This window comes from Ruditapes philippinarum, unplaced genomic scaffold, assembly GCF_026571515.1.
Source record: "Ruditapes philippinarum isolate M1 unplaced genomic scaffold, ASM2657151v2 ctg3871_1_1_1_1, whole genome shotgun sequence".
Lineage (NCBI taxonomy): Eukaryota > Metazoa > Mollusca > Bivalvia > Venerida > Veneridae > Ruditapes > Ruditapes philippinarum.
In genome coordinates, this window is record NW_026853460.1 from 45,828 (window position 1) to 58,502 (window position 12,675).

Consider the following 12,675-nt stretch of genomic DNA (forward strand, 5'->3'; position numbering starts at 1 on the left):
ATGATGCTTGGCTATAATGCAAAGGATGATCTATCTAACGCAAAAAAAACTTATTTTTTACTATACTTTAAAATGTATGTTCATCAGTGTAAAATGCTTGATCTTTCTTTTTCAATGATTGCAGCCAAAAATTTTATAACACAAAAGCTCAATCCTGATAAAGAGCTAGCAATCATAAATAATATATTATCAAAGTTTGATAATGTTTGGATTCTTTTTAGAAAATTTATGTCTTTGTTTAAAAAAAAGAAAAATGTTAGCTGAGAAAATCTTATTTCTACACTGAAAAGTATTGTTTTGAATTTAAGGAAATAATTTACGCCAAAATAGCATGCATTAGATTTTATATAATGTTGATGCTTTTGATACTATTTAAAAAAAATACGATTATGAGTGCGAGTGTGAATGCATGTGTCGTCCTTGTCTCTTTGTGTTTTTGTTGTTGTTATTTTGTGTGTGTGTGTGTGTGTGTGTGCGTGTGCGCGTGTGCGTGTGCGTGTGTGTGTGTGTGAACTATTTAAATTTTGGACACCAGGAACTTAACAATTGCACATTTTTAGGTTCCCTTTCTGATACCGGTTCCAATTTTATAGAACTAAATAAAATTGGCATCCGCATTCGTTTCAATGTATATTGTATTTAGTATAATCATATTACTTTTGCAAATACAGTCAAAACCTTCTGATAACGAAACTGGACCAAAGAGGTCTTAATTGCGGGATGGTCATATTTGTAGATATTATTATTTTTATTTATCTATTACATGCTTTTCGATGGTTTATAGAAATATATCAGTGAAATAAAAACTGGTAATGTCACTGTTTTAAACAGTGAAATTATCAATTTGATAATTTCACTGTTTTGAATATTTAAGCCCGTTACGTTGTTTTCAGTGAAATACAAGTGTTCACAGTACTGGAAACCAACTTAATGACGTGACGTCGTAAATGACGTCACGTTGTATTATTATTTGTCGCCCTTTTCATTTAGTACTAGGTTAAAATGTCTTTTTAAACGTTTCTTTGCATATAATAAAAAGAAAATTTGTTTAGTTTTATGTAAGATCGAAATATATTTCACCGAGTGAGCCCCAAAAGGTATATTTCACGAGTGGCGCAGCATACACAATAAGCAGACAAAAATGAAAAAAAAAACAAAAAAAAAAAACAATTGTTATATTACTTAGGAGACGATTTCTTACACTCTTCTTTCTTGAAGTTATTTTTCAAAATGTCAAGATATTTTTACTTGAATATTCTAAAAAAATTAAAATTGACGTTCTAGTGAAATCAATGAGAATTTTGCATTTGATGATGCGGTTAATACATTAAAATGCTAGTAAGATAGAGTTTTGTTATTGATAACAATGGTCAACATTGACTTTACATTGCCACAACACTTTTAAATATACTCATAGTTCTTTCTTTACAGTTTTTAATAAACGTTATGCAAATTGTTTTTGAATGTACCACGTGACCTGACCGTCAAATTGAATTTCATGTATTGGAATATTTCAGTTTCCAATTTAACTGTTTGGATAGTTAAGTGAGTTCAATCCATTCCATTTACTGACAATGTAAAATGTTCAATTTTATCCGGATGATATCGATACAGAACATTGTACACATTTTGCCAAAACGAATCCTGCAGACATTTCATTACAATACAATATGAATTCTAAAGTCACATTTTAACTGCCTTATTAAAACTTTAAATGAAAATAAAGATTATATATGTAGCGTAAAAATCTGCGGGATCTTCACATAGTTTGAAGACTTGGAAACAAAATATTCATGTATGAGGCACTATATAACAGGTCACATTTGCAATCAGCAACGTATCTATGGAGTGAGTCATTCTATTTGTGATTCGACAAGGCATGTTCAAAGTCTTTTTTCTTGATCAGCTATCGCAAGATAAGTTTCTTTAGGTTACTTAACAAAATACTACAAACTTTGATTATATCTTTTTTAGCATCTTAACGGAATTTCATTTCTACTTTTTTCAAACTGTAGTGTGTATTCTTCCAATGAAACCAGGTGATTCCACTACTACCTATTTTGCCAGGCTGGTTATAATACTTTCCGTTTAGGTTGGAATGATGGCAACTCTTATACCACCACGCACCATGCCAATTTTCCGCACAATTTGACGACGATTCATCTTGATCTCTGTCATACGTTGAGAACATCGCTCCATTATGATACTCAAGAGAATCTCCAGCAGTTCCACTGTATCCAGTCACCTCCAGTTTGTAATTGTCTTCTTCCGGATATATCTTGAACTTACTGTACTTAGCATATGCACTGTTTCCCTCAAAATCTTCAATCTCTATTTGAAGTTCGTGTTCTCCATCTGATGTCAGTAGACTCAAATGATTATTGCCAAGCCAGAACTCACCATTCAGATCACCAAAGCCGTTTCTATACTCAGTCCAGTTTCGATAAAAATCTGTTTTACCATTCAGTCTTCTTTGAAATACCATCCAGCCCCCACCGTCTGTTGTTTGGTCACAGTAAACTTCAAAACCTTGTCGTAATTTGTTTACTCCATTGACTGCTGTAAACGAACGACAGGTGGTAGGATATAAAAAATCTTCCATACGCGAATATAAATTAGTTATGAGAAGTTCAATGTTTTCAATTTGCTTGGAATTTTGCTGAACCTTTTCATCAATATTTTTCAACACTTTCCGGTCATTTTCAGATGTTATAATAGCGTCTTCTGATACATGTTTGACCGCTTCAAAGCTGATTAACAATTGATCAGTATTATTTATAGCGACTTTGCAATAGTTTTTAACATCTTTGTTATAGTTTTTTACATCTTTGTTGAGGGATATCAGATTGTTTTCAATCTTTGGAATTTCCCGTCGAAACCTTACAGACTCAGATTTTTCTTCGGTGAAGGCTACCCTAAGTCTCGTAAAATCCTCTTTCAATGTATCCACTGTTTCAAAATCAATCTCACCAGCTTTTGTCGCCAATGAAGGAATGGGCTGTTGTTTTCCAATGGTCGCATTTAACACTTTATCGATGCCATTCAGTCGCACTGTTATTTCAGCAATATCTTCGTCTCTGAGTGTAAATTCGAAGTTAAGTCTAGTTTCTAAATGTTTGACAATTGACTTTAATCGATCAAGTTCCTTTGTTGAACTTGTCAAACCAATGACATATACCATGAGAAGAAAAACTTTTACTTTGCCAAATAACTGCATATTCCTATTTGTTTTCAACCGTTCTTAAAGCTAGTACACACGATTCGTCTTGATATGATCTATGATTATTTTCTAAACAACTTGAAACAATCCCACTTCTTTATTAATAAGAATAAATTTTATGTTGATACCGTTTGTTCAATATTCATTGGAATAATGATGATAAATGTTATCGTCATACATTCTTTATATTCCTAAATCTAAAGAGCCTTTATTGTTGTTTTTATGTGTGTTTCATTTTCAATTATGTCAAGTGGGCACTTTATTGCTCTTAATGCCAAATTGGGTGTTGGCTTTTTTGTCTCTCAAAAGAAAAACTACTCTTTATTCGAACATTATATTACATTACATTATATGTCTTACGTTTTAAGGAGAGGTACTTATTGTAAGTGGTACAATTATATCACTTTCGCTGATCTTATAATAACTAAATTACACAAAGTAAAATGTTTTAAAATTTGAAGTCATTAAAGCAAAACCTAACAAGTATAATTATGTTTTTTTTTTGTTTTACATAATATCGCTTATTTTTAATGTAATTTATAACCTTTGTCTATCACTTTATAATAAATATAAATGACCAAAAAAAGCAGTAATTTTCCACATTTTCCATAAAAAAAATTCAGAAATTTAAATAGCTCCAGAAGACTGATTTCTGGATTTCTCAGTAATTTCTCAGGAAATGCATATTTAAAAACTCCATTCCATGAAAACCACATGCATGGTTCAAAACATAATAAAGCAACAGTACATAGGACCTCTAGCTGTTTTTCAAGCAGCACGCCTCTAATTTCATGTTGATTTTCATTAAAAATATGAAAATGTATAAAATTTTACTATTTTTAAGTATTAAAAGAAAGTAATATAAACATTTCAATCCAAATAAATTTTTTAAAAATGCCAAAAAGGACGAAAAGAAGAAGAAGAAGAAGAAGAAGAAAGAGAAAAGAAGAAGAACACCTTACATTAGTCACGCATTAGAAATATGGTGATAAATACTATAAGTATCTTACAACCGGCTACCAGTACATACAGAGATACAGAGCTCAAGGGTAATTGTGTACGGTGGTAACTAGGCTCTACCGAGTTTGCGCTAAACAGTTACTGTCTGTGACGACAGCTGGTGTTTGATTATTTTCCTTTCATATTACAAATCAGTGATATTTCAAACAGACACTACGAAAACTAATATTTTTATTAAGTACTTTGTTATAGGAGCGTATGATTTTTTTTACTTCATTCATTAATTTTAGAAATTTTATCTGGCATCGAGGGTGCCAAATTATAGTTGCGTGCTATACAACGGCATGCTAAGGATGACGTAATTTTGCCGTTATGAATGAATGTGTAATGAAAGAATGTTGTTACTGGTGTAATGACCTAAATTTCCATGAAAATTGTTTTATTATGATAAAGAATTTAAAATATAATGGAATATAGTAAAATATGCAAGAAAATGGGCCGTTCTCCTCGGAACGGATATTCCAATCTGAACCGCCGCATATGACTGATGTTATTAGTCTTACATGGGGGTGTTAGACAGGTTTTTCTAGCACCGGTGTAAACAGTAGATAATCCTGTCTGATATGCAAGAATGCAAAGTTTTTAGCTTAAATTATTACTTGAATTGTAAAAAAATTGTGCTTTTTTTTCAAAATCTTAGTAGTTCATTTTTCTCTAGGTTTATTTCCTTGAAATTTTGGGCTTATGTGGAGGCATGCAATTTTAGAGTCTCATCCGAAAAACTTGTTAATAAACAAACTTGGAGAACTTGGTGATAGAACTGGTGACCCCCTCTGTGCTCGCTCTTGTAAACTATTATGCTTAAGGCCATAGTAATGTAGCTTCTATCGTCCGTATTAAGGTTATATTAATTTGTAAAGTCAAGATTATGCTTGTTTTATCTATTTAGCCAAGAACATGTCACATAATGTATTATACCATGACTTCATATTAAAGTACCATGTCTTGTAACTAGGTAAAAGCGTTCTCATTTAAATTTAAGTGGGTATCCGTACGCTATATCAGAACAAATCGGTTTGGTTTAGTATAATTGAAATCATGACCGTGTCCGTATGTTTCATTTCATATTGCTTTCATACTGTCTGTTTTAATACATTGTCAGAAATGACAGAATTCTACGGTGGCACAAAGGAAACATGTGTGTTTTTTTATTTATCTCGTGTGCACATGACACTATGTCGTGGGCACGAGCTACTAAGTCGTGGCCACAAGATAATTAAGTCGTGCGCACGAAATACTATGTAGATCTCAGTATTTTAAAAGATTAATGTTCATGTAAAATTTTAAACAGGAACTTTCTAAATAATTATCTTGTGACCACGACTTAGTAGCTCGTGGCCAGAACAAAGTTTCTCGTTCCCACGACTTAATTATCTCGTGTCCACGGCATAAAATCTCGTGGCCACGACTTAGTAACTCGTGGCCACGCCATATCTCGTTCCCACGACTTAATTATCTCGTGGCTATGACTTAGTAACTCGTTGCCACGACATAGCATTTCGTTCCCACGACTTAAAGATCCTGTAACACATTTTTTTCATGGTTTTATTTCATAAATATGATGCTCAAATTAAGATTTGTTAATATTGTAAGTTCCAATAAGCATTATTTGTATAGATATAACTGAATTTAACATTTCATGTAAATAAAGGGAGGGATTTAGAAATTTATTTTCTTTTAATTCTAAGTCAAATTTTCCAATAAAAAATGAATGCATATAATTGATAGATTAAATATAATGTGCACAAATATTTGCAGTACACATTTTACATGTTCTTGATGTTTGAAAATTGTTGTATTTGCATAATTATATACATATTTTTTTTTCAAGTGTGAACATACAGGATCTTTAATTATCTCGTGCCCAGATCATTTTGAAGAAAATAACTATACGTCTTTTACATTTCTAGAGGTGTGTCACTTTGAATAAATGTGATAAAACTATATCCGTAACCATAACTATTATTATAGCAATAGTTACACGTTTAATTTTATTTCATGTTGTCAAACCTTAAAAAAACCCTGACTTTTAAAAGAGCACCTTTCATTGACTGTGGAAGCTATTTTGTAGGCCGGTTTGAATCTACATGTGTACTGCCTAAAATGAAGGGTTTAAAATGTATGCTTTTATAATAAAGATTGAATGATGATAAAGTTATAATCAGCCACGAAGTAGTTGTTGGTTACATTTATGTAGCACTGTCAGTTTTATTATAATAATGATTATTATTATTGTTAATAGAATAATAGCAACACTAATGATAGGCTGATAATGATGTGGGTAGGTAAAAATATTTCTTTTGAAAGTATTTTTGTATTTTCTGATCTGCGATCAGAAAATACAATGCTGACATTCAATCTCTAGCACAGCGCTTCCAGACAAACCTAACAACAACTAGTTCTCAAAACAGCTTAAAACTAGCGATGTAAAAGAAAGAAGTATTTTTTTTTTACATTATATTTAGACTTTTTGAAAAATAAAGTAAGGATGTTTTGTTGACTCTAGGACAGGGACGAATAAAGGGGAGTCGACGATCGATAATCAATTTCTTCAACCGATAATTAAATCCAAATCAAATGCTATTCTTAGAGATGTCGATAACCGGAAGACACTTCAGAGCGTATTTACACAAATAAATCTAACTGTCGAGTAGTGAAATATATACATTTCGGACTGTTTAGGCGAGAAGATTTCCGCTAAATTATTTACATCAGTGTTAAACAACAGGCTTACCTAGAAATTAATAATGATTACAAACCCTAAATGAAAATTCTAAATTTAGAATTATTTTATTTTATTCAGGCTTTTTTCGTATAACTTCCCCATGGTGCAGGTATAAGGCGCTCGTTTAGGGTGTGAGATGTCTTGGGTTCGAATCCCAGTCGCGGCAACTATTTTTTATATATTTTTAAGTGTCTTTTTAAGAAAGTAGCAACGAAATGCAATTATAAAGTGTGGCTGTCATAAGAAAATGAACATAAATGATTTTTGATGCATCTCTAGTCATGCAAAATTTCGTATGTATCAAACATCAAAGTAAAAATCTGAGTCCAGTCGCTGCATCTCGGTGCCCTGCAAGATGAATTAAAGTATATAAAAAATAAAACTTATACAGAGCTTGCAGCCCTTTGATTTATTTATATAACTGAATTATATGATGTCAAAAACATGCTTATCGTCTATATAAAGTTTTAAAGTTTTATTCAATATACACGATTTTTACCAGTTTGTATATTTAGATTAAGAAAAGAGACAAAGATATTATTCACATTGACATACTCTGCTGCCATGTTATGTAAAAAAGACAACTTTTTTCATTCAACTGACAATATCTTTTTAGAGTAGGGGTGGAGGGGGGGGGGGGGTATGGACTCATGCTTTTTGAGGTTAGGTACAGGGACGGAAACAAACAATTCTCTATCAAAGCACCAGCAATATAAGTATTGTTAAATTATGTTTTTGTGCTGCATTAGAAACATATTTCTTACTGGGCATACAACCCTACTGAATAAAACCAAAGCACAGAAGGTGCTGAATTTGTTTGGGTCTCAGAATGTAAGAAAGGTACAGGTTGTGAGATTATATGTATAGTGCCATCAATGCTTTCCAGCGTTTTAATTGTAGTAAATTGGCTATAAGACTAATTGCAACACTGATATTCAAGGCCACGGTGAATTTATATGTGAACCATATTATTCTAAATTAGGGCTTGTAACAACTTTAACTGTTGTTTAACACAGATGTAAATAATCATGGAGCTTACTATAAGCATGTATCTATAAAGAATTAAAGGGCTGCAAGCTCTGTGGTATTTTCTGATCTTTGCAACCTAAATCGTACTGTTTATCTGTATGTATTTTCCTGTATAAGTTTATTTTTATGTACTATAATTCATCTTGCAAGGCACAAGGGCTGCGTTTCATGGAGAGTCCTAAATCCTAGGACTTATGACCAACTTTAGGAGAAAAAGTTTTTGAACTTAAGACCGTTTCAAGTAACTGTCCTATCTTTTGCCTGAAACTTAAGACTTATGACCAATTCGCTCTCCTGAAAAAAGTTACAAAATACAATGGCACGCGCATAATCCCGGATTGGATTTACTAATTAATTGATTATAGCAAGTATAAAAAGCAATGTATTGCCCTCTTATCATGTTGAGTGAAAATATATACCATATTTCACGAAAAACGATAAACATTTTATTTAATTTCATAGTAAAAAAAACGATTACGAACCCCCTTGCTTGCTACGCAACTGCAATTGTACAGCGTGCAGTAATATTATTATTTATAGATGCGTCTTGTTTTGCGCGCGATATTTGGCGCTACATTGTGACATCCTGTAAACAATTCTTTAAACGTCTGTACAGCGTTAATGACTGAATTAAAGATATTGGTGTTCGGATTTTTTTTTCTTAGTTAGACCATTATCTATCATTCTAGATAGTTTTCAAAACAAAATTCAACAATAAGTTGTTTGATTTTGGAGTGGTTTTGACTTAGGACAATTAAGATACCTTTAAAACACTCCTAGACTTAGGACTGTTTTTGGTCATTTATAAGTATAGGAGTCATAAGTTAGGACCTTTTTTAAGACTTTCTTTGAAACGCAAAATTGTCACAATTTTTATCCTAAGACAAACTTAAGACTTAGGACTCTCCATGAAACGCAGCCCAGAGTTTGATACATACGGAATTTTGCATAACTAGTGTTGCATCAAAAAATCATTTATGTTCATTTTTATGACAGCCACACTTTATCCTTGCATATCATGGCTACTTCCTTAACAAAGACACTTAAAAAAGAATTTAAAAAAAAGTTTCCTCGACTGGGATTTGAACTCCAGACCTCTAACACACTAAGGGAGCGCGTTACTCCTGCACCACGGAGAAGTTATACAAACAATAACTGAATAACATCAAGTCATTCTAAATTAAGAACTTCCATTGCATTTCGGGTTTGTAATTCTTATTAATTCGAGGTATTTTGTTCAGGATAAACCTGTTGTTTAAAATTGAAGTAAATAATTTAGCGAAAATCTTCTCGCCCAAACAGTCCGACATGTAGAATCTCTATATTCCACTACTCGGTTTGTGTAGTATTCGGTAATCGACATCGCTAAAAATAGTATTTTCATTGATAAAATCATATTCATCCGCGTAATTTGTGATTGTGCATTTATTGACAATTCTATAAGCCAACGCTACTTTTAAACTTTGAATGCGTTTTAATTTGTTGGATACTTGTAACAAAATAAAAAATATTTCTTTCTTTTAAATCGCTAGTTTTAAGCTGTTTTGAGAACTACTTGTTGTTAGGCTTGTCGTGAAACTTCTGTGTTCGAGATTGAATGTCCGCTTTGTAGTTACTTATCTTCGATCAGAAAATACAATAAAACAATATAAGAAATCTTCGACCATTCAGGAATTTTTTTGCTTGAACATTAATGCGTCTGTCTTTGGCCATCTTTACGCAGTGATCTCCCCTGAATTTTTCGGCGTTAGTGTACATATAAAGGGAAGTAACCGCTTCAAAAAAGCGGACTACTTTCGGCATTTGCAATTAACAGCATTAGAGTCTGAAATTTCGCTACCATTATTTGTTTGGTCTGACGACCCAAACAAATAATCAAAGGGCTGCAAGCTCTGTGGTATTTTCTGATCTTTGCAATCTAAATCATACTGACTATCTGTATGTATTTTCCTGTATAAGTTTATTTTTATATACTATATTTCATCTTACGCAGCGACTGCGTTTAGATTTTTTTCTATAACAGTTTGAGATTGATACATATAGAAGTTTGCATGAGTTGCATCAAAAAATCATTTTTCATTTTTTATGACAGCCACACTTTATCCTTGCATATCGTGGCTACTTCCTTAAAACAGACACTTCAAAAAAAAGTTGCCTCGACTAGGATTTGAACCTTAGGCCTCTCACACCCTAAACGAGCGCGCTACCTCTGCACCACGGTGAAGTAATGCGTATGCAGCTTGAATAAAAACAAATATCCCGGAACAACCAATATTCAATCAGTTAAGTTGTTTTCAGCCAATACTAAATGAAAGGGGAAATTATGCTTTAAATTTATTTTAGATATTAATGCATCTATCAACATTTATTCATTTTAAGGTTGGTACATATTCAACATGTCTTGATCTTTCTTAGAAAAACAATCAAAACGATATGACCCACTCAGGTCAATCCCAGGAATATTTTAACCTAAATTCAAACAGCAGTGTAATCACCACTAAAGAATTTGTTCAAGATAAATCAGGGCAAATAAAAATTGTAGAAAATTTAACAACAGTCTATTCAACGATTTTCAACTTTAAAAAACTTACACTAAATGTTATAACATATGTACAGTACAATGCATTGGTATGACTACTATTTATATGTATATAAAGGGCAGTTAAAGGTGTCACTTTCTAGTACGCTATTTCGAGTGCTAAATGCTAAATGCATTCAATCTTTACAGCCATTTTACGTTACCCATTTTATAATATTACCAAATATGGAAACTTGTCTAGATCTGCCAGATGGTATCGCATACAACAGATTTATTTTACAATCATCACTTAAAAAATCTTGATTAAAATTTAAGATTTTATTAATAAGGACCCCTCTGTAAAGTCTGATGAATATTTAGTGGTAAATCATATAAATAAATGTTTTAAATACACATAAAACTGAGGTAAATGGTAAAACCCTGTACCCAATACTGACCTGCTTGGAATTTTTTTTATCACTATGTTAAACAAGTGACTATTTTGATATAGTTTAAGTTTGGCAATTTATATTGTGTCACTTAAAACAGGGTCTTTCAAATAGAAATTTGACCCTGCTTAAAACAAACAATTTCTTATTGTTTTTCTGATAACATCTGACAATTAATCAAGTTTGGCATTCCTGCAAGTGTTGAAGTTAATACGGTTAATAAAGTGGCTTTATGTACTTTAGTCAGACATGGCATCAGCATCACGGACTCAAGAATGTGTTTGAGTTTAGGTTGTGATTGAAAATTGGTTGTTTCGGGATACATTGTAATTTACATTTCGTGTTTGTAAACCTTTTTAATTTCGAGGTATTTTGTTCACGATAACACTGATGAAAATAATTTAGCGAAAATCTTCTCGCCAAAACAGTCCGACATTGAGTCTTGAGCGAGGTACACGTTTCTGTTACGCTTTGAAGCATTTTGTATTAAATTATTCATGATTCATTTGGAGAAGTTTGGAGTTACTGCCCGGCGATATGTAACTGAAATGCTATTAAAAAGCGGATTCCAACCCAATAATAAGAAATATAAGAAGCAAAACACGAATTAACCATTTCTTTAGATCTACTCTGGTATTGTTTATATGTTGCAAAAATAGAACGAGCTCCGTCTGAGAATGTTATTCTTTCAGTCATCCAAGTTAAATTTCATGTCGAAAAGCGATAACTATAATGCTCATTCAACAGATAATTGTTAATATTCTTTATTTTTTACCTTGATTTGGACCAGTTCTACTACTTTAAGTGAATGGTTAATACACGCTATTGAGGACAGTTTATGCGTAATAAACATAAAGACATTCCCATTGGAAAATAATGGCATATACAACAATTACCATAAATGTAGTTTTGTTACATAATGAAAATCATCATTATTTTCAGAGTCTTCAGAACTACTTGGATATCGCTTTCGAGGGCTCCGGTCAAAGTCATTTCAGACCTTTTTTCTTAAATACAGTATAAACATACAAGGAATCGTTATCGCCACTACACACACGTCATCACCGCAACCACACCACCACCGTTTCAATAAGCACCCCATAACTTGACCATCACTACAAAACACCATCACTTCGGCAATAATGCCATCGCTTCCACCACCAACACCACAACACATCACTACTACAATAAGAAAAATTGGAAATTAAACTATAACTTCGAATTTGACTTTTCATCTTAATTATCGCAGATAGAAACTGTTATTCTTGTATATAACTAATATTACATATATATTCATATATAAATGTATATTTTTTAATAAATATAAGATCAAAAACATTATGATATCCTGCTGCAATTGGTTGATTTAAGTTGAACAATCATGCAAATCTGTTATGTTCTTCTTAATAGTTACAATAAGACTAGTCTGTTCATTAACGCTTGTACATACCAAAAGATACATGCCAAAAAGAAAAAAAATGTTTGGTCCAGTTCTTGCGAGTAACACATTTTTTTTATCATAAATGATTTATTTTTTACTTTTGTCTTTCAGCAATCTAACGTCGGAACATCCTTGTGTAACAGAACATGTGACCAGCTGCAAGGGACAGGGTGTATCTACCTTATCTTCTGTCATTGGTCCATACCTACCCCTTCTTGACATAGTGCACGAGTTGTCGTGCAAGAACAGTAAAAAGTAAGAATAAGTCGCTAT

General features: G+C 32.3%; 1 protein-coding gene across 1 annotated transcript; it reads right to left on the reverse strand.

The window, feature by feature from the left end:
• Positions 1–503: 503 nt before the first annotated feature.
• Positions 504–3,428, reverse strand: LOC132736923 (angiopoietin-related protein 7-like). Its single transcript, XM_060724133.1, has one exon. It carries the CDS (start codon positions 3,215–3,217, stop codon positions 1,979–1,981), a length of 1,239 nt encoding a protein of 412 aa, XP_060580116.1. The 5' UTR covers positions 3,218–3,428; the 3' UTR covers positions 504–1,978.
• Positions 3,429–12,675: the final 9,247 nt, after the last annotated feature.